We start from the raw sequence: 22934 nt of genomic DNA on the forward strand, positions 1-22934 counted from the left end.
CACGAGAGGCATTATCACAACTTACAAGTGTCTGAACTCATGACACGTATTAGTCGACAGTTGTTTACATGTCAAGTACATGCTAGTGACATGCACTTTATGAGTGCTTAAATGAGACATGATTTGATGTGGTTTGCACATTAATGGGCCAACGAAGAGTGGTTTCACAACAAGGAAGAAAAATAAGGTTGTGTGTATGTGGCATGGGAAATGAGCTTTTTAGTCATGCATGTGAGGCACAGAAGGATAGGGTTTGGGTTTGCAATGTGTGAAACTTGAGGTCAGATAAATATACAACTTGTATTTTCTTCTTATGGCAAGCCATTGTCTGTGGAGGATAGTGACTTGTGTGAAATTGGAGTTTAGAATTTAGATAGTTTGCAACTTCTTATATTCACTTCTTTTGGGAAGGCATGGCTCCTGTAAAAGGGGCATCCTAAAAGAATGGTGAGTGAAGTGGGTGAGATTGGAGTTCACATAAATAGACCTAGACAAGTTCTTCTATTTTCTTCTTCCAGTAAGCCATGGTCCCTTTCATGAGGGGCACATAAAGAGACTGCTTGTATGTGGGGGTGACTGGAGTGATGCCATGCGTGGGAGAGAAGGAAGCAGGCACAGAGAGAGAGAGAGAGAGAGAGAGAGAGAGAGAGAGAGAGAGAGAGGGGCAGAGACAAATTGGAGCTATATTCGAGGGTAGATCGAGGGAGGAGGGACGACGGGGCCACCCTGATTCTCCTTTTATGAATCTGCTGCAAGCCTCTTTTTGATCCAAACTTATTATCTGTTCTGTTCTGCTGCTGCTGCTGCAGCTACGGCTGGTGGTGGTAAAGCACCATGGGCATCTTCTCCCTCTCAATTGTTTTGCCCCTTGGCCTGCTCTTCTTCTTCTCCGGCCTTGTGATCAATAGCTTGCAGGTAAGAATTCGCTCTCTCCTGACAAAAAGTACTACACAGACGCGCGCGCGAAGACATGCGTCCCATCACCTTAGTCTTGCTCATGTTGAAGAACGAGGCCACGAAAGGGAGCTGCTTGCTTGTCACTGCCGTCCTGGACGATCTTTTTGAGCTAATTGCTTGATGATCATAGGCCATCATGTTCCTCAGATCGTTTGCATTCTGCATCAGGAACTGTGCAAGTGAATCATCACTGTAAGACTGCAATAACAGACTGGTAAGCCTCGCCTTATTTGGCCCCTGCACGTGGTTATTGGGTCCCTGGATGTGCATAAACCTTAAGCACAAACGCAGCGGTGACATTGGCTGGCCCTTCCCATGCTGGTGCAGAACTGGGCCCACGGTTATGCCTGGATTACATCCAGTTTCTCTCTTTGATTCCTTGCCCTTCCTGGAGGCTTATAAGTCTTGTCGAATTCAGAATTACTCAACTTGCTGTCAAATTTCAACTAACTTCGAAGATAATGAAAGGGTATAGGAGATGTTTTCTTTGGCAACATCTTCAGGTCTAAGTACTCTATTGTGACTTATGTGCAGCTCCTCACTCTGATACTGCTGCTACCATTCTCCCGGAGTATCTACCGAAGAGCAAATGTAATTTTGATGGAGCTGTTATGGTCCGAGCTTGTATGGTTGATGGATTGGTGGGCAGGCGTTCAGGTACCGAGTCTACTTCTACCTGTTGTGAAAGGAAGCTTATTGATCAGTTCATTGTATTAAACCTTTCTGTTGACTAGAACAATATTTTGTATTGCCAACAATGTTCTTTAGCTATTTCTAATATCATGTCTTGCCATAGAATGCCTGATTAGCCTGAGCATGCCATTGTTCTTTGAGGCACATGTATCCTAATTTCTTGGACGGCATCGGTGAGACAATCTGCAAAGCTGGAAGATGGATGCTGTTTTCTGACTGATAGGTGGCAACATCCCTCTAGGTAAGCTCTAGGTGGAAGATGAGGCCTGGCTGATGTGGCATTTGTGGCACATAATTTACAAGCAAAAGTGTATGGCTAAACCAGGGGGTGTGACATGGCTGCCGTTCACCACACTGTTGTTTAACACTTCAGCATTTCTCTTGTAGTGGGTCCTGTATGAACTTGCTCTAAGCAGCTTACAACCAAAATAAGCCTTATAGGGAGTCATATCTTGAACACCAACAGTAGGAGGGTTGCCATAGGTGCTGTGGATTGTGGATCACCCCCTTCATCATAGCCTTAAGGCTTGCCGCTTGTTTGACTGGTATGGCCCTCCTCCTGTAGGCTAGATTCTTAGGACCCCTAGAATACTCTTAGGATCCTTAGGCTAATCAGGGTAATTTCGTTTAGGCTAAGTTAGGCTGCAGTCTCCCACCTTTCTGGAGGCTTTGCCAGACAATATACACCTGCATTTTGTTGCTGCGGCACCTGGAGATTACTTTTTCCACATCATCAGCTATGAAGGACCGTGTTTTACTCCTTTTGCTGCTGTCTACACCTATCCGGTGTCTTCTTTGACATCCTCCTGCCCGGAGGTTTGCATTTGGCTCCCTCCATAGTGCACACTCCTTTCACAGGTGCTACTGCCTTGGTTAGTTGGGATAATGCAGTCATCTTGAGCTACTCTGTCAACATTATAGAGTCTTTGGCTTGCGGTCAGCCCTGGGCCTAGAGACACGGAGGTGTGAGACCCTTGTATCATCATTTGAGTTAATTCACCATTGTTCTATTCTTTGTGTTTTTGAGTTCATTCACTACTAGTATTTGTCATACAATCTGTTTTCTCCATTTCAAATCCTACTGATTCTTTACACTCCATGGGCTTGACTTGATTAGCCTAAAAAGCTTGATCCCAGAAGACGGAGAAGATTCTAGCCTAAGGGTAGGGCCACCACCATGCACGTCTATAACATGTCTCTACCAAGGGATATTGTGACTAGGGGAAAGTTGCCAGGGATTGTAGACACATGAGAGTCCCTTTAAGGTCAAGATATGTCGCCATTATGCTCCATTTCCCATGTCTCAGCATGGTCAATGAGTTCCCCAAAACTACAGTAATAACAATGATTAAGAGGAGTACGAAGTTTAAAATGCAAACCTCCTTGGAACTTCCTAAGCTTTCAGGGCTGCCAAGCTTCTTGAAATGTCCTTCCAAAGTAGCTTCCAAAATCTCTTTGTTTAGTCACCATGTTTTTTCTTTGCCAAAGTCGATTCCATTCCATTTGTACATCTCTTTTGAAATGAACAAGAAGAAATTGACCTTGTATCATGTGAACGAAGGACTGCTACGATTTCAGAGTAGCATGATCATATTCCAACCCTGTCCACCAAGTGTGGGCTAGGTTGGTAAATGTAGAGATGCAAACATAATCTTGTCTATTTTCTTATATTTGTCATAATCGTATAAGATTTGAAATTGAAGAATGAACCTCAGAAGAAGATCAAGACTTCATGTATTGTCATATACAAAAAATTTAATATTCTTTTCAAGTTGAGATAATGAGTTGGTTTTCTTATTCTTATACCTTCGTCCATGCTCGGATCTTGATGTTGAACATGATGAAGTGGTTGATAGAGATGAAGATGGAGACAAGGGTGAAGAATACTGATACCTTTGTCAATGATGAGGTTTTCCACATGAAGAGTGTAACTCTTCATCACTTGTTGATGATGGTCCATCACAAAAGGCACCTGATGACTTTGAAGAAGAGGATGGGCTTCAACGCGATCTCTTTCTTTATCTTGAAGTAGAATGAGACCTTTTACTTGTTCCACTACGCCTTTGGGAAGTAGTTGGGTTTCTTGATTGGCTCCTTTCGTTGGTATAGCTTTGTCTTCTTGAAGCAAATCGGCTTTTTTCCTTGAGTTCTTTGGGTTTCTCAACTCTTTCTAGTTTGAGAAGTTACTTAGGAATATGTTGATTCTCCTCTTTAGGGCTTTGAATGCCTTGAAGGATAGCATTCGACTCTTCCATTGGGATTCGAAGAAAAATGCACTCAATGCAAGGGCTGAAAACAAACAAACTTATAATTGTAAGACTACCAATATTGGGGTGAGAATTGAGCCAAAGCACTTATAGCCAACCTTCCTCCTTGGATAGGGTGGTAAATAACCTGATTAAGCACCAATCACAACAAGGACAAAATTCATATAAATTGAAAATGCACACTTTATTACTTTAATCTTAAACATTGGACACCCTGTTGGCCCCGAACCAGGTTCCCCTTGCGGTATTTCTTTATCTTATATTGCAAATGGAAGGAGTACAACTGAGATCCTCTGATCTTCTGTGCTAATCCAAGTGTCTCTTGCTGTCAAAACTGACCAGCAAGTCTTCGACCCAATTTGCCCCTTGGTTTTCTTAGGGATTGGCCTTCACCTTACTTCTTGATAGACAAACGCAGCCCCAAATCTGATATTGGCTGACTGGCCTCTTAAATCTCCCTGAAATTCTTTAATTTTGGTTGTTGGAATTCAAGTCCTAAGCCCTCAATTCTGAGCATGCATCTCGAGGTGGTTGTCAAGCCTTAATTTTTGCTGTAGATTAGGGCTTATAGTAGAGATTAATTGAAATCTCTTCCTCTGATAGCATAAATTGTTAAGGTTGAAGATGGATAAAACAAATTGTCCCCACCTCCCCAACCCCTTCTTCTTTTCCCCTTTTACAGACCTTCATATGACTTTCAATGGTAACCTATCATGAGGCACAGAAACGGCATAGTGGAAAGACACGCGAGATATATTAGTAAAGAATCCTTTGTATTCATAATATAGAAGATACAACATTGAGGCACATCTCAAGACTACAACCTTGATGCCGCACATGTGAGGATTCATCATTGAGTCTAGGGAATCATGTATAAAAGCACAATCCAAGTAGAGATGGAGTGACTACTACTCCCTATAGAGGTGCATTTGTAGGCAACCTTCACCCTTCACCCTGCACCCTTCACCCGCAGTTTGTGTTTTTGCGTTTAGGGTTTGCAGCCCCAAAAAGGGGCACCATCCTAGATTGACTGTGCCTATTTATAGGCCACTCTCTCATTCATTCCTTACGGCTGATTCATTCAGTTTGTTACCTCTTCTCTCTAGCCTCTCCACTGCCCTCACACCCCTTCAGGAGGACATTGTGGCTGTCTTCATTATCTTCCTTGTGCTACAACACCCTTGTTCCCTTGTACCACATTCACTCCATGATTCAGGTCTTCATCATTCCATTCATGAGAGTTTCTTCTCTCTTCCCTTCTCTTTTCCATATTTGCTGAGTTCACTTTGTGTTCCTCCCCGCAAACCCTACTGCCTCGCTGGTACGTCATCTTTTGACATGGTATCAGAGCTGGATCTGCTCAAACAGCGGCAAAGATCCTCCACTCTAGTGACGGCAAAGACCGGTGGTGGGTTTGGCATCCGCTTCTCTTTTTCTTCCGCTGCATCAAAATCTCGTTTTTGCGGGTTTCAGGTGTTTTCAGCTTGCTGCCCACCCCCTTTCATGGAGGACATCACAGTCTCAGCTGTCCCTTGCTGTCAACTACAGTCTGGTGCCTATTTCCAGCCTTCCACCCATAGTTTGTATTTGTTTACAGTAGAGCGACTGTTGTTGATCATTCTCCATTTAGAAAACAATCTGGTTTTTGCAGATTTCAGGTATTACAGCTTGCTGCCCATGCCCCGGATACAGAGGACATCGTAGTCCAAGTTGGCCATTGTTGTCTACAACAGTGTGGCACCTGTGTCCAGCCTAGCACACGCTGTTCAGAGCCGATTTTAGCATGCTGACTACTACTACTGGTTTTTCCTGCGTTTTTAGTATCTCTCTCCTCACCTGCGTTTTTCTACCGGTTGCAACCTCTTACTGCTGGTTGCATCCTCCTTCCACTGGCAGCTCACTTCCAGCCCTTCCAATGTTTTCCTAGCCCTTGAGGCGGACATTGCAGTTCATGGTTCATGACTGATCTCTTCCTTCTTCAGCAAGGCACATTGGTACCCATGGCTTCTTCACCAACAGATGACCAAACTACTAGGTGCTCCTATTGTGGCATCACCAGACACACCACCAATGCTTGCTAACTTATAGGCCACTCTCTCATTCATTTCTTATGGCTGATTCATTCAGTTTGTCACCTTTTCTCTCCAGCCTTTCCACTACCCTCACATCCCTTCAGGAGGACATTGCGATTCATGGTTCATGGTTTTCTTCATTTTTTTCTTTGTGCTACGGCACCCTTGTTTCCTTGTACACATTCACTCCATGGTTCAAGTCTTCATCATTCCATTCATTAAAGTTTCTTCTCTCTTCCGTTCTCCTCTCCATATTTGCCGAGTTCACTCCATGTTTCTCCCTGCAAACCCTACTATCTCGTTGGTACGTCATCTTTTGACAACCTCATGGTATACCTATATGTTAGAATTTGGTGATTCTGGGCAGTGCCCAATGTATTTCGTGTGGTGTGGACATTTATTCAAGTGTCAATGTAGTGTGTGTATCTAGTATCTTTAGACATTAAAGTAGTGACACTAGGAACTAGAGTAAGGTAGTCTAACTTTAGTTGGTAGGTGGAAGGTTGGTTAGGTCAATCTATAACCGAAACTAGTGTTATACTTTCACTCTTGTAGAAGCAAGCTCAAGCTCAATCACCAAGACCCAGGGACCGCTTATTGTTTCAAGCGTTTCAAGCGAGTACAAATGGCTACCTCTCACATAGCCGACACACTCTCTCTCTCTACGAGTGTAGTGAGCTTATTTCCATGCCCGATTGAGTTGCCTCCTCTCTCAAGCACTTTGGTACTCTAAGTTCCATTGCCGCGAGCAAGAGAAGAGAAGAGAAGAGAAGAGAAGAAGAGGGGAGAAGATGGAGAGCTTCTTCACCATGGTCCCTCACTCTCACACACTCACTCCCTCACACTCTCACACTTCCTCTCTCAAGCACAAGCTCAAGCAAGCAAGAAGAAGAAGAAGAAGAGAGCTACTTTTGGCCACACAAGAATGAGCTTCTTCATTCACTTTTTGCATTTTATACAAAACCCTAATTCTAATTCCCCTTCTCCTTCTCTTTCCCTATTGGTATGGCCTCAACCTATGCCTCTAACTATTTACAATTTGCACAGATGAGAGCCCGACGATCTTTTACAAAATAAATCATGGTGCGCCTTGCACTCTTTTATAAAAGTATTGACTTGCACTTTTTCTTGTACACCTCTCTCCTTGATTTAGGACTTTTTACACTTATTGTGTTTCTGGATTTTTTTTGACATGCCTTCGTCTTCCGTTTCACTTTTCCCTTGGCCTTGTCTTTTACTTTAGATTTTCTGGATTTTCCACCTTGTACATCTGAGGGTTAATATTATCTCCCTCCTAGACGAGTGCCAGTCCCATGGCACTCTCCATTGTATGTAGCAGGCTTTGGCATGCACCAAAGACATGGGTGGAAGGGACTACTGTGGTTTGCCTTGGAGGAGTTTTGGTGGTGGTGTGGATGAAGGTCGTTGGGGACACGTTGTTGGCTTAATTGGCTGGTGATAGGGTGGTTGTAGTTGGTGATAGGGCTGTTCTTTGTTAGGAGTTGCACTCATGGCTGGTACAGGTGTTGGTGTTCGTAATGATTCTTTGGTGGGCTTGCATGATGATAAAGAACAAGAGTTCAGAGTTGAGTGTTAATGAAGAGCTGACGGTACTTTCGTTGGAGTCTTCAATACTTGCAATTGAAAATCTTTCATAGGGTTAGTGCTAGTTTTCTTATCGTGCACAAGATGTAGTTTGATTAGTTTGGAAGACAAGTCAAGCAAGCCGAGAGTATTGTCTTGCACTTGAGGGCCCAAATTGTGTATAGATTGTGGTGTAGATATTATATGAGTGCACGTGCATACTTAGATATTACATAGTCAGAAGACTGCTGGTCTGGTTCCTTGTAGCAATGTGTGAATAAAGCAAGGGTTCAATTGGGGAAAAATTTGTCGAGGTTGAGAAGTATAGTTGAAGGCTTCTTGAGATATCATTTGTGATTTTGACAACACGATGTAGCATAATTGAGCTCATTAACGCCTTAGCTTTTGGTAGCTAGTGGCTACTTGTAGTGTTTAAAGAGTACGGTGTACTTTCCATGATCTTTCGTGCCTTGCTCATCACTATTGATTGCAATGGTATTGAGATGGAGTGCGAAAAAGAATTGTGCAAATGGTTCAGGGTGACAAGTCTAACGATAGGCAAGACAAGCTCCCTAGGTATGTTCTACCCTTGATGTGTCTTGAATAATTGTGGGGGATGTGTAAAGAGCTAGGGGACTAGGGACATACCTAGGTGAGACAAACTCCCTAGGTATGTCTTGCCCTTAATGTGTCCTGAACAATTGTGGGGGATGTGTAAAGGGCTAGGGGACTAGGGACGGAGCTAGCTGACCAAGGTCACTGGATATACCTAATTTGAGGATCCTTAGGTGCTGTGCTGTGATCGGGGTGTCTTTTTTTTTCTTTTTCTTTTCTTTCCTTTTCTTTTCTCTTTTTTGTGTGTGGATAAAATGAATATAATCAATGCAATATATTGAGACTATCAGCCTTTCTTTTGGATTGAGAAATGTCGAGATCCAAAGGTTGTGAAAAATGGATATTACAAAGATGATTGTGTTACTAACCTCGATACTAGAGGAACAATTGTTGAGATGAAGAGATACACTTGAGATTTTGCAAACCTCTTTGTAACATGTGAGATATCGGAACAATTGAGGTAGCAACTGGAGTGAGTTGTGCATGGACAAGAAACAAAGCATGTGGTGAATTGAATTCTAGTTGATGAAGAAACGTTTGTCATTGTTGAGAGCGTGGCTCCTACCCGGATGTAGAGTTTGGCCAAGAAAGAGGGAGTAGCCAATGACTATGCTTTGGGCCATGCTCAAATGCAATGTGTGCTTTCTACAGGGGTGATTTTCTCTTCTAGCAGCGGGGCTTTCGTCATGCCTTTTTGTTCTTGGTATTTCTGTTGCTTTCTCCATAATGGTTCTTTTTGGGGATGGTGGTCTTGTGGTGACTTGGACATTGAACGCTTTCGTACAGAGACCTGTGTCGTCCTGTATTCACTTGGCAACTCGTGAGAGTACATGCAAGTCATATGCTTCAACCATAATGAACAGGTGCAACTCAAAAAGACATCACTTATCTGAATCCCATAGTGTTGACTTCGATACATATCCCTTGCACTTGATTATCATTGCTTATATGTGTGTTGGCTTTGCTTCTTTTGGTATTATTTATACACAGTCACAAAACACATTGTTTATTTATATACACGTTTATGAATCCATGTCACTTCGTGAGGATAAAAACCAATTGTAGAACTCCGGAGTGTGGCATACGTATCTAGTAACCGTGGCAGCCTACTCAATAACAACAGATATTTTGCAATATCAAGTAGTATGGTGCCTTGTTTGAGTGTATTGGCATCATGTAGCTTCTTCTCAGTGAGAATTTTATTAATCAGAGAGTTCTCTTGGCTAGTTCTAGCTAAGTCCATATCTCGAACAGTAGTCAGTACTTGAAAGGAAGTTGGCGCCACATAGGTTGGGTCTCTTTGAGACTGCCATTTGGCCAATCGCTCCTCTGAGACTGTCATAATTTGGACTCCAAGTTCGGCCATTGTAGCGTGGTTTTCAAATCAACGTTTTTCAAATTGACTTCGTTTCTTTGATTGTCGCTTTAGTTACTTTATCTGTAAGAGATTTGGTTGGCAAAGCGCTTCATTGAATGTCATAGTTAAGCGTAGTTCGTCGGCTTCCTCGTCAAAGATGAGTTGTATGTGTTCATGTAGGAGCTTGCCATAGTACTCGTTATGATATTCTTGCTCTTCCCAGGATAGTTGATATGACAAATATTCCTCAAGCTGCTCCCTAGGGAATATGCCCATGTCCGCAAGGATGTAGGCATGTGCGAATAATTTGTTGGAAAATGGCAGCCAGCTATGGAGAGAGAGAGGAGAGACAATGACAGCAAGAGAGTGAGTTGAAGCAAAAAGAGTAGAGTGTACTTGCTAGAATGAAAGATAGAGTGAAAGTACAGCTTATGTTTAGGTCAAGGGTTGACCTAACCAGCCTTCCACCAACTAACTAGAGTTAGGTTTATTTTACTCTAGAGCCTAGTGTCACTACTATAAGTTTCTAAGACACTAGGTGTACACACTTTACATTGACACTTTAATAAGTGTCCACACCACACAAATTACATTAGGCGCTACCCATAGAATTGGCAAATTCTAACATCCCCTTGCAGTGCCAATGTGAAGAAGCACAAGGATGATCAATCACCAAAGGGTAACAAGTTTAAGGACTTTCGAAAAGCCTCAAACTTCTCGCGTGGTAGTGCCTTGGTGAAAATGTCTACAACATTTTTTTGTGTGGGTACATACATCAAGCTGATCTCTCTTGCATAGCATCTTTCTCTGACATAATGGTAATGCACCTCTATGTGTTGCGTGCGAGCATGAAACACAGGATTTCGTGCTACTACAATAGCACTTTGACTATCAGAAAGAATGGGTGTAGGACCCTCCAATGGTAAATGTAGATCAGCCAACAATCTACGCAACCATACACATTCCACTGTTGCCGTGAAGGCTGCCTTGTATTCAACCTCACAAGATGAGGTAGCCACTGTAGGCTGTTTCTTGCTTAGCCATGAAATGCATGAACGGCCTAGAAAGAAAGCGTCCACTAGTAGACTGCCTAGTGTCTGCATCACCATCCCAATCTGAATCACTGTAAGCTTGTAAGTGCAAGTCTCCCCCCCTAGGAAATAATAATGCATGTGACTAAGTACCTTGCAAATATCTGAAGGTCCACTTAACAGCTTGCCAATGTATGGTCCATGAGCTATGCATATACCTGCTCACCTGAGATACTGCATACTGAATGTTAGGGCGTGTGCTGCAAAGATAAATAAGACAGCCAACAACTTGGCTGTAAATTGCAACATCAGACATCCCTTCACCATCATGCATAGACAGCTTTAAGCCTGGCTCCATAGGAGTGCACATAGATTTGCAATCTTGCATACTAAACCTATGTAATAGCTTATCCATATATTGTGACTATGACATGATGATACCATGCTGATTTTGGGTGAATTGAATCCCCAAATAATAGTGTAGGAAGCCCATATCTGACATAGCAAATACATGTTTTAATTCAGTCTTAAAATCTGCAATTTTTTCTTTTGTAGGTCCAGTGAGCATTATGCCATTTACATAAAGAATGATCATCAGCAAGTCCCCCCCCCCCCCCCCCCCCCCCTCTTCTTAATGTATAGAGTAGGAGCAGTTGGACTATTTTTGAACCCTTTGCTAGCCAAATAAGCATCAATTTTGGAGTACCATGCACGAGGAGCCTGTTTGAGACCATAAAGAGCTTTATGCAGCTTGCATACCATGTGCTCTTTCTCTTTAACCACAAACCGTGGAGGTTGTGACACATAAACATCCTCATGCAAATCCCCATTCAAGAATGCTGTCTTAATGTCCAACTGATGTACTTTCCAGCCATAATTTGCAGCCATAGCAATCACACATCTCACCGTACTCATACAGGATGTAGGAGCAAAAGTTTCTTCATAATCTATGTCCTTCTTCTGTGCATAGCCTTTTGCTACCAACCGTGCTTTGTACTAGTCAATTGTACCATCAGCCTTGCGTTTGAGTTTAAAAACCCATTTTGTGCCAATGGCTTTCTTGCTAGGTGGTAAATCCACAAGATCCCATGTAGAGTTAGTGGCAATAGAGTCTAACTCATCCTGCATGGCCTGCATCCAATGTACATCTTGCTAAGCTTTGTCCAAGGAAGTAGGCTCATCATCATCCAATAGTAAGCTCATAAACACATGCTCATCACAATCATCTACTTCCGTAAAATCAATCAAATGTGCCCCCCCTGCATCATTTGCTGCATTTTTGGCAGCCCTTCTAGTGCGTTGAGGTATAGGAGCATCCATTTTACTCTCCTGGAGAGTCTGTAACAGCCATCTTGGGACTGTTTTGGCTGCATTTACAGCAGCCCTTTCATGTTGTACTGCTTCTTCCACTGCATGTGGCAAACCATCATCGATACCTTGCTGTTCGGGAGCATATGGTGCAGCAGCGACTTGTTGTATTAAGTTTGTCCTGCCATTTACAGTAGGCACAGACTCCAAAGTAAGTGGCAAAAGACTCTCAAAGACATCAATGTCATGGGTGGCTAGCATTTGAAATTGGTCATGTGAAAATGCAGGATTTTCAGCAAATAGGACATCCCTATTGACAAAGACTTTCTTCATGCGTGGGTCATACAAGCGATAGCCCTTGCTCTCCGAACTGTAGCCAATAAATATGCATTTTACAGCCTTGTCATCAAGCTTCCCATGAAGCTCTTTTGGAACATGTACATAGGCTATGCAACCAAACACCCGAAAGTAGTCTACTTTGGGTTTCTTGCCATGCCAAGCTTTGAACGGTGTGATTATCTTCAGTGCCTTAGTGGGTGCACGATTCAACATATGATTTGCACATTGAAGGCCTTCTAGCCAAAATTTATGAGGTAGCCCCTTGCTTTTTAGCATACAATGAGTCATCTCCATCAGAGTCTGATTCTTCCTTTCAGCAACACCATTTTGCTAAGGAGTCATTCTAACAGTGGCTTGATGCGTAATGCCATGATCAATCAAATATGTCTCAAAAGCACGATACATGTACTCCCCCACTCTATCTGTGCGAAGTGTCTGCACTTTAAGTCAGTTTCAGCTTCAAGCTTTGCAACAAGATCTTTGAAATGCATGAACACATCAGATTTTACCTTCAGCCCACACACCCATGTATACCGAGAGTAGTCATCAATAAATGTAACAAAGTACTAATGACCTCTAAGTGCACATGTCCTCATGGGACCACAAACATCAGAGTAAATAAGTTACATTTTTCGAACTGCAGGCAATGCACCATCTTTTTTGAAGGCAAACCTATGCATCTTCCCAAAATACATCCCTCACATGCATGAGGAGGTGGAGTCTCCAGTGGAGGCAATGCATCTACCATATGATACCTTTGAAGGGTCATTAGACTCCCAAAGCTCATGTGTCCATAGTGGGCATGCCATAGCTCCGCATTTTGCATAGTGGGTGAAAGAGTAGTGACTGCTAAAGCATCATGAGACTGTCTGCCATATGTACCCAACAAAAATAGACCCTTATATAGGGTATCGGACAGCCTGAGTGCATAATCCATCTCTCTGTCTCTAACAATGCATTTGTCATCCTCAAAGATGACATGAAAGCCATGCTTATTAAAAGCAGAGATAGACAACGAGTTGTAATGCCAGGTACAAACAAGACATCTAGAAGCATGAAATCACAACCATCTACAGCAGTAATAGTGACTGTCCCATTGCCACATACATCATAACTGCTGCTGTTCGCACATGTAATACGCTTTTGAGCAGGGGCTGAATGCAAAGAGGTAAACAAATACTTCCTGGAAGTGATGTGCTTTGATGCCCCACAGTCAAAATACCATCTCTGTTGCGTTTTAGTAGCATTATATGCTGAATCAGCCATTGAAGAATCATAACTGCATGCGAGAAATGCATAGTCCTCCTCTACAAAGTTGGCCGAAGTATCATCATCAATAGATTTGCTGGCTGATGTTTCTTGGACAGCCAATCCGGAGTTCTTTTTCTTCTCTTTGGGCAATCTCTTTTTGCATTCATCGATATAGTGACCGGGCTTCTTGCAATAATGGCATTTCCCCTTCTTTTTAGTCTTTTTTGTATCTTGGACAACCTTATTTGATGGCTGTCCAACATCACCCTTTTACTGATTTTTTACATTTTGCTTGACTTTTCCTTTACCTTTGAACTTGGAAAGCATAGCCACATCACCTGAACGCAATGCCACATTCTTGCGAGTTTGTTCCTCTTGCAACAAGAGGCCTTCCAACTCCACATATGTAAGGAGCTGTTACCCCCCCCCCCCCCCCCCCCACCACACACCCACCCACCCAAAAAGACAACATCAAAGAGGTGTGAAAGCCAAGATATGACTTTGGAAGAGAGTTTAGTGATATGTTTACCAACTCAGTATTGTGAATGACCTCATCAACATTGAGTAGTTGCTCACGCAAATCCTATATGTGAGTAAGGTGCTTTGTCATGCTATCACCTTCATCCATGGTCACATTGGCCAACTCTTTGTGGAGATAGGATATCCTAGCCTCATTGTGTGCTGCAAACATACGCTCAAGTACATCCCATGCTGATTTTGAGGTCTTACAATACCGAATGTGTGGAATAATTGCCCTTTTCACTGACAAGGCAATCAAAGAAAGTGCCTGTGCATCTTTTGAGTCACATTTCCTCTGATTCTCGGTAGGAGGGAGAGGAGGGGCAACAGCAATAGCAGCACCAATACTACCACCAGTAGCACCAACAACTTGTCCTTGAGTGTTACGCTGAGGTATCTGAGGTGCAAGACCTCTTGGTCGCTGCAAATCACCTGTAATATACTCCCACAAGTTCTCCGCCACAAGAAGGTTACGGACCATAAAACTCCACAGTGGGTAGTTTGAGCCATCAAGTTTGTCCTTGTGAGTGAGGACACCAAGGATGTTGCTCTGATCATTATTCCCCTGACATGCCATGCTGTCAATGATAGACAAAAATCTGCAGCCAAATACTTCAATGTTAAAGTATAGAATATACTCCTCAGAGTACCAAAATCCCCCACGGGATTAAGAAACAAGTACCAAACTGTCACTCAAATGCCAAAGTGTGCACAATCCCACCCAAATCAGCACTTAGCTAGTAAATTACCGTACTATACTATTGTACTACACATGCCTTGAAATGTGTGCCCACAATTGTACAAAATATAGCAACTTAATGTTCATTCTTACCAAAATTTACTGAAATTTTCCGAAATTCTCTGCCCAATTTGACTGTAACAACAATTAAATGCTGTTGTATTGCTTGTTGCTTGCCTTGGAGTGTGTTGTGGGCAAAAGCCCCAAATTTCTTGCTAAAATTTCAAAGAAATTGAAGAAATTTGTACCTTATAGAATTTCTGCAAAAATGTCGCCTCGGGATGTGTGTCAGCAGTGAAATTGAGAAATTGAGAAATTTCTTCGAATTGGTTGTCAATTCGAACTCCAGGAGCAAAAATGAGCAAAAGCCCCAAATTTTTGGGCAGCACGAGTTGAGATTCGAGAAGAGATGGCTGAAATAGACTGGAAATTCCAGAAATTTTGAGAAAACCCCAATTCTGAAAATTAGGGTTTCTGCACTTTTTAGGGTTTGCATAAATTGGTGGGCAAGACTGAGAAAATGGCGGGCAGAGCTGAAAACATCAGCAGCTCTTCCAAAACAGCAGCTCCTCAGGCTGCGTGCAGGCTGAAAACAGCAGATCGAGCAGATGACTGAGCTGGACAGATCTGGAGCAAATGGACAGATTTGGAGCTGATGGCTGAACTGGACAGATCTGGAGCAGATGGATAGATCTGGAGTAAACGAGATAGCTCAGCTACAGCTCCTCCTCCACTTCAGCAGCACCTCACAGCAGCTGAAAACTCTTCCTTGAGCTACCAAGCTGGCAGCAGTAGGACCTTGTGCGGGATGGCACCGGCTGACGGTGGCTGAATGGAATCCGCACGTACGAGCTACTCTGATACCAAATGTTGGAAAATGGCAGCCAGCTATGGAGAGAGAGAGAGGAGAGACAATGACAGCAAGAGTGAGCTGAAGCAAAAAGAGTAGAGTGTACCTGCTAGAATGAAAGATAGAGTGAAAGTACAACTTATGTTTAGGTCAAGGGTTGACCTAACTAGCCTTCCACCAATTAACTAGAGTTAGGTTTATTTTACTCTAGAGCCTAGTGTCACTACTTTAAGTTTCTAAGACACTAGGTGTACACCTTACATTGACACTTTAATAAGTGTCCATACCACACAAATTACATTGGGCGGTGCCCATAGAATCGGCAAATTCTAACATAATTTGAGTTTAGTATCCAACTCGGTTAAACACTTTGTGTGACACTTCTATGTTCGATGAGGGCTGGCTCGGTTGCTATCTCATGTAAGGTTCTGGGAGTTTCCCTAGGCTTTAGCATAGTTGGGGGCTTAGGCCTAGATGAGCAAGATTGGTCAATGCTAGGATTGCTCATGTCCTCGGGGTTTTCATGTTTCTCCTGAGGCTTTGTTACTATTGCGTCATGGTTCTCCTCGGATGTGACTGGTATAGTTTCGTCAACCTGTTGTGACAGTGTTGTATCCACTCTTGATTGGTCAATGTAAGTTTTGCTGTCAGTGGATTGAGCATTGCAAGCAATCGTTGATAGTAATGGTTGCTTTGATTTATCAGAACACACGGATGTGTCTAGGTTTTATCGCCATTAGGATAGATGGTAATGGGTTCATTCGTAGGTGGACTCGATGCTTTATTCCTCAGCTCTTCAGCACTCTTGGTATTAATCTTCTTGGTGTCTAAAGCCACTTGCAACTGCTGTTGTTTTTGTTGTTTTCTCCTCTTTTTCTTTGGCAATCGAGGTGTATCCTTTAAAGACTCAGGACCCTGAACTAGGTCAGTCATTGATGTGCTTAGTTGGGCCTCATCATTCTCTCTTTTTGGTGTGTCCTCATGGGACATAGCCACAGCCTGCTAAATAGCCTCGCTAGGTTGTGAGGGTACAACTGTCTCTCTTTTTGGAGAGTCTAGCTCTTTAGCTAATTCCGCTCCGTTTAGCTCCTTATCTGATTGCATTGGCAGTTGCTCTTGGTCGGCGGGTGTTTGCTCTAGACTCTTATCCTTACCCATTGGAACATGCCTCCATTGCTTCTTATTAGAGCGGGTGTTGTGTTTAGAGCTGTTTTTCTCTTGCTTTGGAGGTTCGGGTGACTCTAGTATAGAACCATGAGACGGTTTAGGGTTCCTGTCATGTAGGCTTGGATGAAACCAGTTGAAGAAGTTAGGGTTGTATTGATGGGAAGCATAGAGATCTAGGATTGCAGGGTCTTGAGTGAGACAGAAGATATATGCACTAACATCAAGTACCATGCTCCCTACTCTTAGCCTGCTAGCCACGTGTAAAAGCAGTTTATCGTACAAGGGATGTTTTTGGACAGTGGTAGAAAGCTGGATCTCATGGACCTTTGCCAACACTCTTAATGAGGTCGGGGCAACGTACGTGGGATCATGTATTGATGTCCAAAGGGCTTTTCTTTGCTCAGCGAGTGTCATTAGTCGGTGGCCAATTTTGGCTACCAAACTTTGGTTGGAGTACCATTTTTGCACAAAGTTACCTTGTCCTTTCCCTTTTTGTTTGATTGCTTCGAGCTTTTCCTTATTTGGCTCACATTGAGCAGTATAGAGTGAGGGTACTAAGCGTAATTCTCTAGCTGTGGCTTTTGGGATGTCCTTTATGATTTCTTTAGCGATAGCTACATAGCGGAAGCAAACATTTTGTTGCTCGTCCCAAGTCAGGGGTTTGGCTATGAGCTTTGTGTGCTTTGGTGTTGGCCTTCCGATGTCCACATGGACGTACGCACGTGTGATGGCTATCAGCTTATGATCAAGCTTCATCACATACTTCATCTCTAGTTCATTGGTCAGATGTGCTGTCTCTTTGGCTAAATCTTTAAGAGATTTCTCCTCAAGCCTAGGCTTCAGGTGCTTCGGAAGTGCTGGAGGTGTTAAGATGTTGGTTGCGACATCTCTTCCGTAGGTGAACTGCTAAGGACACGTTCCTCAAGGGGACTAGGGTGTCAAGTCCTTAGGCAAATTAGAAGCGATCGTGTTTTTTGTTGCCCTTTGTGTATTTACTTATGCAGATCGAGCATGAGTTGAACTAGTCACGGTTGATTGCACATGTATATCCTTAGGCTGAGGATTAGGGGTGGTGTCATGTCTTGCATCTTGGACATTTAGAAGCTCAGATGGAGATAGAGATTGAGTAATTGCACTTGACGACTGTTGTTGTGCTTTCTGTGTCTTTTTAGGAAAAGAGGGTGTAGGAGATTTGGGACTCCTAGGTGAACTTGGCACTAGGACTCCTAGGTGGACTTGGCACTGGTTGGAAGATTTGCTTGTGACCGCTAGACGGTTTTGCCATTTGCTTTGTTGATAAGCAATCAACCTTATCATGAGCAGTCTTGTGCATGTGGTGCGCATTATCCTCTTGGGAAGTCAAAGGCTCCTTTGGCACTAGTAGTCTTTGTGTATGCTCGACAGTTACATCTGATATCTACTTGTTAAACATGCTAGGCTGAGGATCCACCTTTCGAATAGTCACGTTTGGTTTCTTGATTTCAATCATGAGGGGTTCAATCACTCCAATGTTGTTGACTCGAGACTTGGATTTTTGTTTAGATTTTCTCTTGCGCTTCTTCGCTTTCGATACGATCTGGCCTTCAGTTGACAGAGGTGGTTTAGCAGGGGGTTTTGGTATCCAAATCCATCGGTTACTTGTATAATATCCTTGAGTATGTAGCAACATTTTGGATATCCATCGCGGCGTTGTGCTAGCTCTCTATCGATATCTTCGTTTATAAGGCTTGGGCTTCTTTTGTGGTCTTCTATGATATTTGCAAGTCCAAAGCCTATCCTTGGCATTGTCTCCTAACCTTCTTGTTTCAAGCATGGCCTCGCTCACTGGTTCTCTGTGTTCTTTGAAGCGTGTAAGCACTCAAGGTTTGAATCCGTTGGTCTCGGTAACAGAACCAAATTGTAGAAGCGAGCTCAAGTTCAACTACCAAGACCCACAAGCGTTTCAAGCGAGCACAAATGGCTACCTCTCACATAGCCAATGCGCTCTCTCTCTCTCTACAAGTGTAGTGAGCTTACCTCCATGCCTAATCGAGTTGCCTCCTCTTTCGAGCACTTTGGTAGCTCCACAATCCAAGTGCAAGCTTCAAGTGAGCTCGATCCTCAAGCTCCATGCTCCAAGCTTCATTGCCACGAGCAAGAGAAGAGAAGAGAAGAGAAGAAGAGAGGAGAAGATGGAGAGCTTCTCCATCATGGTTCCTCACCCTCACACACTCACTCCCTCACTCTCACACTCCCCCTCTCAAGCACAAGCTCAAGCAAGCAAGCAAGAAGAAGAAGAAGAGAGCTACTTTTGGCCACACATACGAATGAGCTTTTTTATTTACTTTTTGCCTTTTATACAAAACCCTAACCCTAATTCCCTTTGGGTGGTCATCCCCTTTTTGGTCCGGGCTTTGGCCCATTTCTCCAACCCTTCTTCTCCTCTTTCCCTATTGGCATGGCCTCAACCCATACCTCTAACCATTTACAAATTGCACGGGTGAGAGCTCGGCGCTCTTTTACAAAATAAATCATGGTGCACCTTGCATTTTTTTACAAAAGTATTGACTTGGGCTTTTTCTTGTGCGCCTCTCTTCTTGATTTAGGACTTTTTTGCACTTCTGTGTTTCTAGATTTTTTTTGGCGCGCCTTCGTCTTCCGTTTCACTTTTGCCTTGGCCTTGTCTTTTACTTTAGATTTTACGGATTTTCCACCTTGTTCGTATGAGAGTTAACAACTCTCAATTCGACAAGAACACTCTACTCTCTTGTGTCAGTGCACTCATTGTCACTGTCTTGTTTCTCACTCCTCCATTGGTGGTCGTGTTTTCTCACAGTTGGTGTCAAAGCAACTTCTATGTGTAGATCTCGAATAGCCACTGTTAGTTTGTGTTGCTTTGCGAAGGTCTTGCTGTAGCTAGCCAATGTTCAGCCCGAGAAAGAGGAGGAGCCGCTAGCTGATCCTTCAACTTGCCCAGTTGGGCCACTTGTTAGTCAGCTCTAAATAGAGCCGCCACCACTTAATTGAGCTACCTATGGGCTGCTTGCCCTCCTTGCGTTAGCTAGGAGCTGCCAATACCACCTACCCTGTGCCATTCTCCCCACTGCTCAAGCCACTTGCCAGTTGCACTTGTCGTGTGCCACTTCACCCTTGGTTGTTTGCGCCAAATGCGCCTGATATAGGTGTCGCCTCCTATCTAGTCGCCTCCTTGGTCTGCACATTGGCTGCCACTTTGCAATGTTGCTTGCCAGCCTGGTTGCCTCCTTACTTTGCACTCTGTTCCGCTTGTCCTCCACCACTTTGTCCGCCTGTTGCACCTCAATGCCAAATTGCGCCGCCTACAGTCTGCCTATCGTTGCCTCCATCTTTGCCTATGTCCGCCAGCTTTGCATCCATGCTGCCTGAGTTGCTTTGCCTACTTGCTTGTAGTTGATGACAACCACCAAATCGTTGCGCTCGCCACCTGAGTCTTCACATAAAGCTCTGCTTCTACGTTGCCAATGGAAGTGCTACCAGTTTGTATTCGGCTTAGTCAGTACCACCCGAAGTTTGAGCACACATTCCAAGTCACCTCCCTTGCGCGAATCTTCACTAACAAGGTTGACATTTCACAATTTCTTTATGATTTATGTAAGAAATTTGTCCCTTTTTGGTTCTAAAGCTCTGGCATGCATCCTAAAGTAGATTTCAGCTATTACTCCTTGTTGACATGCATCCTAAGGTGGCATTCAGCAAAAAATTTAGCTGCAAGGTAAAAATTTCTTCAATTTCTTTGAAATTTCAAGAAGAAATTTAGGGCTTTTGCCTTGCACGCACTTCAAGGCAAGAAATAAGTGGTATAGCAGTATTTAATTGTTGCTATAGTTAGTTTGAGCAAAAAAATTTGAGACATTATGAGGAAGGTGTGGTACAACAGTGTATTGCTGTCATTCTTTTGGTTGAGTGCTCATTTAGGTGACATTTGGACACTTTGACATTTGTGTGATAGTTTGGTACTTGTTTGATAATCCCATGGGATTTTTGGTACTCTAAGGAGTACACACTTTACACTTCAGTACCAAATTATTTGGTTGCAGATTTTGTTCATTACTGACAGCATATCATGTCAAGGAAATAGCGATTAGAGTAGCATCCTTGGTCTCCTCACTCAGGAGGACAAGCTTGATGACTCCAACTATCCGTTGTGGAGTTTAATGGTTCACAACCTTCTTGTTTGTGAAGGACTTGTGGGACTATATTATAGCTAACTTGTAGTGACCAAGAGTTCTCTCGACATTTTTCCTTCACCTCTCAGCAATTACTTCGATACTACCCGGAGGATTGTGTTTCGCTCCCTTCGATGTTTAGATTCCCATAGGTGCTGTTACTTGATTCAAACAGGGCAATGCAGTCATCTTCTAAACTTCGGCTCTGCTGTATCAACTTTTCTTCTCATAGCACGATTGAGTGTATCATCACTATATTTTTCTTGTGTTTCTGAGTTTTTCTTCTCTCTCAGTGTTTGCCGTACACACTCTGTGTTCCTCCTTGCAAACCCTATTGTCTCTTTGGTCTCTTAAGTCATTTTTTTTGACATTTAATCCCTACATTGTTGGAATATATGCGTCTAGCCCCACGCACTCGTGCCACCTCTCCCTTCTGGGCCATTGAGTTTATTCTGCATCGGCTTTCAGGTTTTTATGCTCAAGGCAATAAGAGATATCCGATGTGCATTAAGTCCTATTGAGCAAAAGGAGGATCGTCAGGTGCCATGGCCTCCCCGTGACCACTGCAATGTGCTAGGGAGGCCACTTCTTCTTCTTCTTCTTCTTCTTTTAGGGTTTTAGGAATGCCACCTTGACAACTTGTGGTTTTACTGTCCATTCCCCCAAGAGAGAGTGATTGTTGAATACCGTTCGCTCCTTTGAGAGAGAGTGGCTATTCAACACCTTCCATTTCTTTAGCTCCACAGTTCACTCCATTGAGAGAGTGATTGTTGCCCACCCTTGGGTTCATCTCTTCTACTGTTCCTTACTATAGATTACCTTTTAGGTGGAAATCTTGGATCTCCAGGATCATCTACGTCTTCTTCGTATCTGTCTTTGCTCCTCTTTCTTCATCCCTTTTTGGGCCCAAGAGGGGGTGTTGAGAAACCACTTCTTTAGGTTATACACTTCATTTAGGGTTTTGCACTGACAACCCTAAAAAGGGATGGTGTCCACAATCTACTAATTTTTTTAGTAGGCGCCCACATCAGTGGTGTGCCACCACCACAACCCACTTCAGTCATTCTTCACCCGTCTTCCTTCGTCACTCCGCCACTCTTCCCTCTCCACTCCATTGTTGCCCACACCCCCTACATCACAATCACAATTCATGGCCACTCTTTCTCTTCTCCTTCAGGCACCCTATTCCTATCACCTTTTAGGCCACGTTTGGAGGCTCCACCTTGCTAGTGTCATCATTTGACAGCTGGCGACTTCTCTCTTCCACCTGGCGATCATCACACTGCTTGCATTTGGGTCTACTCCACTCTATCTGGCGTCAGCTTTCAGCACCTCGTGTCAGTCTTTAAATCAGCTCCTTGAGTCCTTGGTATTTGCGTTTTGCAGTTGGGGACATCTTCCACATCTAGAATCATCATCGAGCACCTGGTGTTAGCATCTAGGTTACTTTCCTTGCGTTTGACAGCTTTGACACACTTTGGGATTTGCGTTTGCTGCCTAGGCCATCTCCCTGGCATCAGAGGACCGCGGTTGGCTTCCTTGATAGTTGGTGATCATCTTCCTCATCTACGATGGCTCCAGAGGATTGCGGTTTGCTCCCTCTGTCAGAGTGCAGCGGTGCGGAAGCGTAGGACTGAGAGAGAGAGAAAGAACGCAGAGAGAGAAGGGAGAGAAAGAGACAGCGGACGATGAAGATCTGCTGTATATAGAATGCTGAATACAAAGATATACACGGGCGCAGTGCGCTGGACTGCGTGTCTCCACCTCGACGATGCAACCTGCTGTCCACCTCGAAGTCTGCTGCAGTCTGCACTGTCTGCTGTCTGAAATCTGTGAACAGAGACAGAAACTGCGCGTCACCGGTCTGTAATCTGCGTCAGAGAAGAGTGTTCAGACTGCTGAAAGTGTCGACTATAAATAGTCGAAATCTGCCACGAAATGGGGCGCCAGAAATAGGGCGCAGCCAAGAAATAAGTCGGCTGCATTAAATGCAGCCGACTG

The 22934-nt window shown here is 43.6% G+C and overlaps 1 protein-coding gene across 2 annotated transcripts in view; it reads left to right on the forward strand.

Annotated features, from left to right (window-relative positions):
* Window positions 1–408: 408 nt before the first annotated feature.
* LOC148037691 (1-acyl-sn-glycerol-3-phosphate acyltransferase PLS1-like) overlaps window positions 409–22934 on the forward strand; it is a 62876-nt gene continuing 40350 nt past the window's right edge. Inside the window, exons 1-2 of one of the 2 annotated variants that reach the window (XM_087676629.1) lie at window positions 409–915; window positions 1492–1614. In XM_087676629.1, the coding sequence (XP_087532755.1) occupies window positions 835–915; window positions 1492–1614 (204 nt within the window). In that variant the 5' untranslated portion in view covers window positions 409–834. Of the gene's footprint in view, window positions 916–1177; window positions 1615–22934 lie in introns of those variants that run through there. The other variant, XM_087676630.1, reaches the window with a different exon arrangement.

Source organism: Lygodium microphyllum, chromosome 4, assembly GCF_053477565.2.
Source record: "Lygodium microphyllum isolate KBCC chromosome 4, Lygodium_microphyllum_v1.1.10, whole genome shotgun sequence".
NCBI lineage: Eukaryota > Viridiplantae > Streptophyta > Polypodiopsida > Schizaeales > Lygodiaceae > Lygodium > Lygodium microphyllum.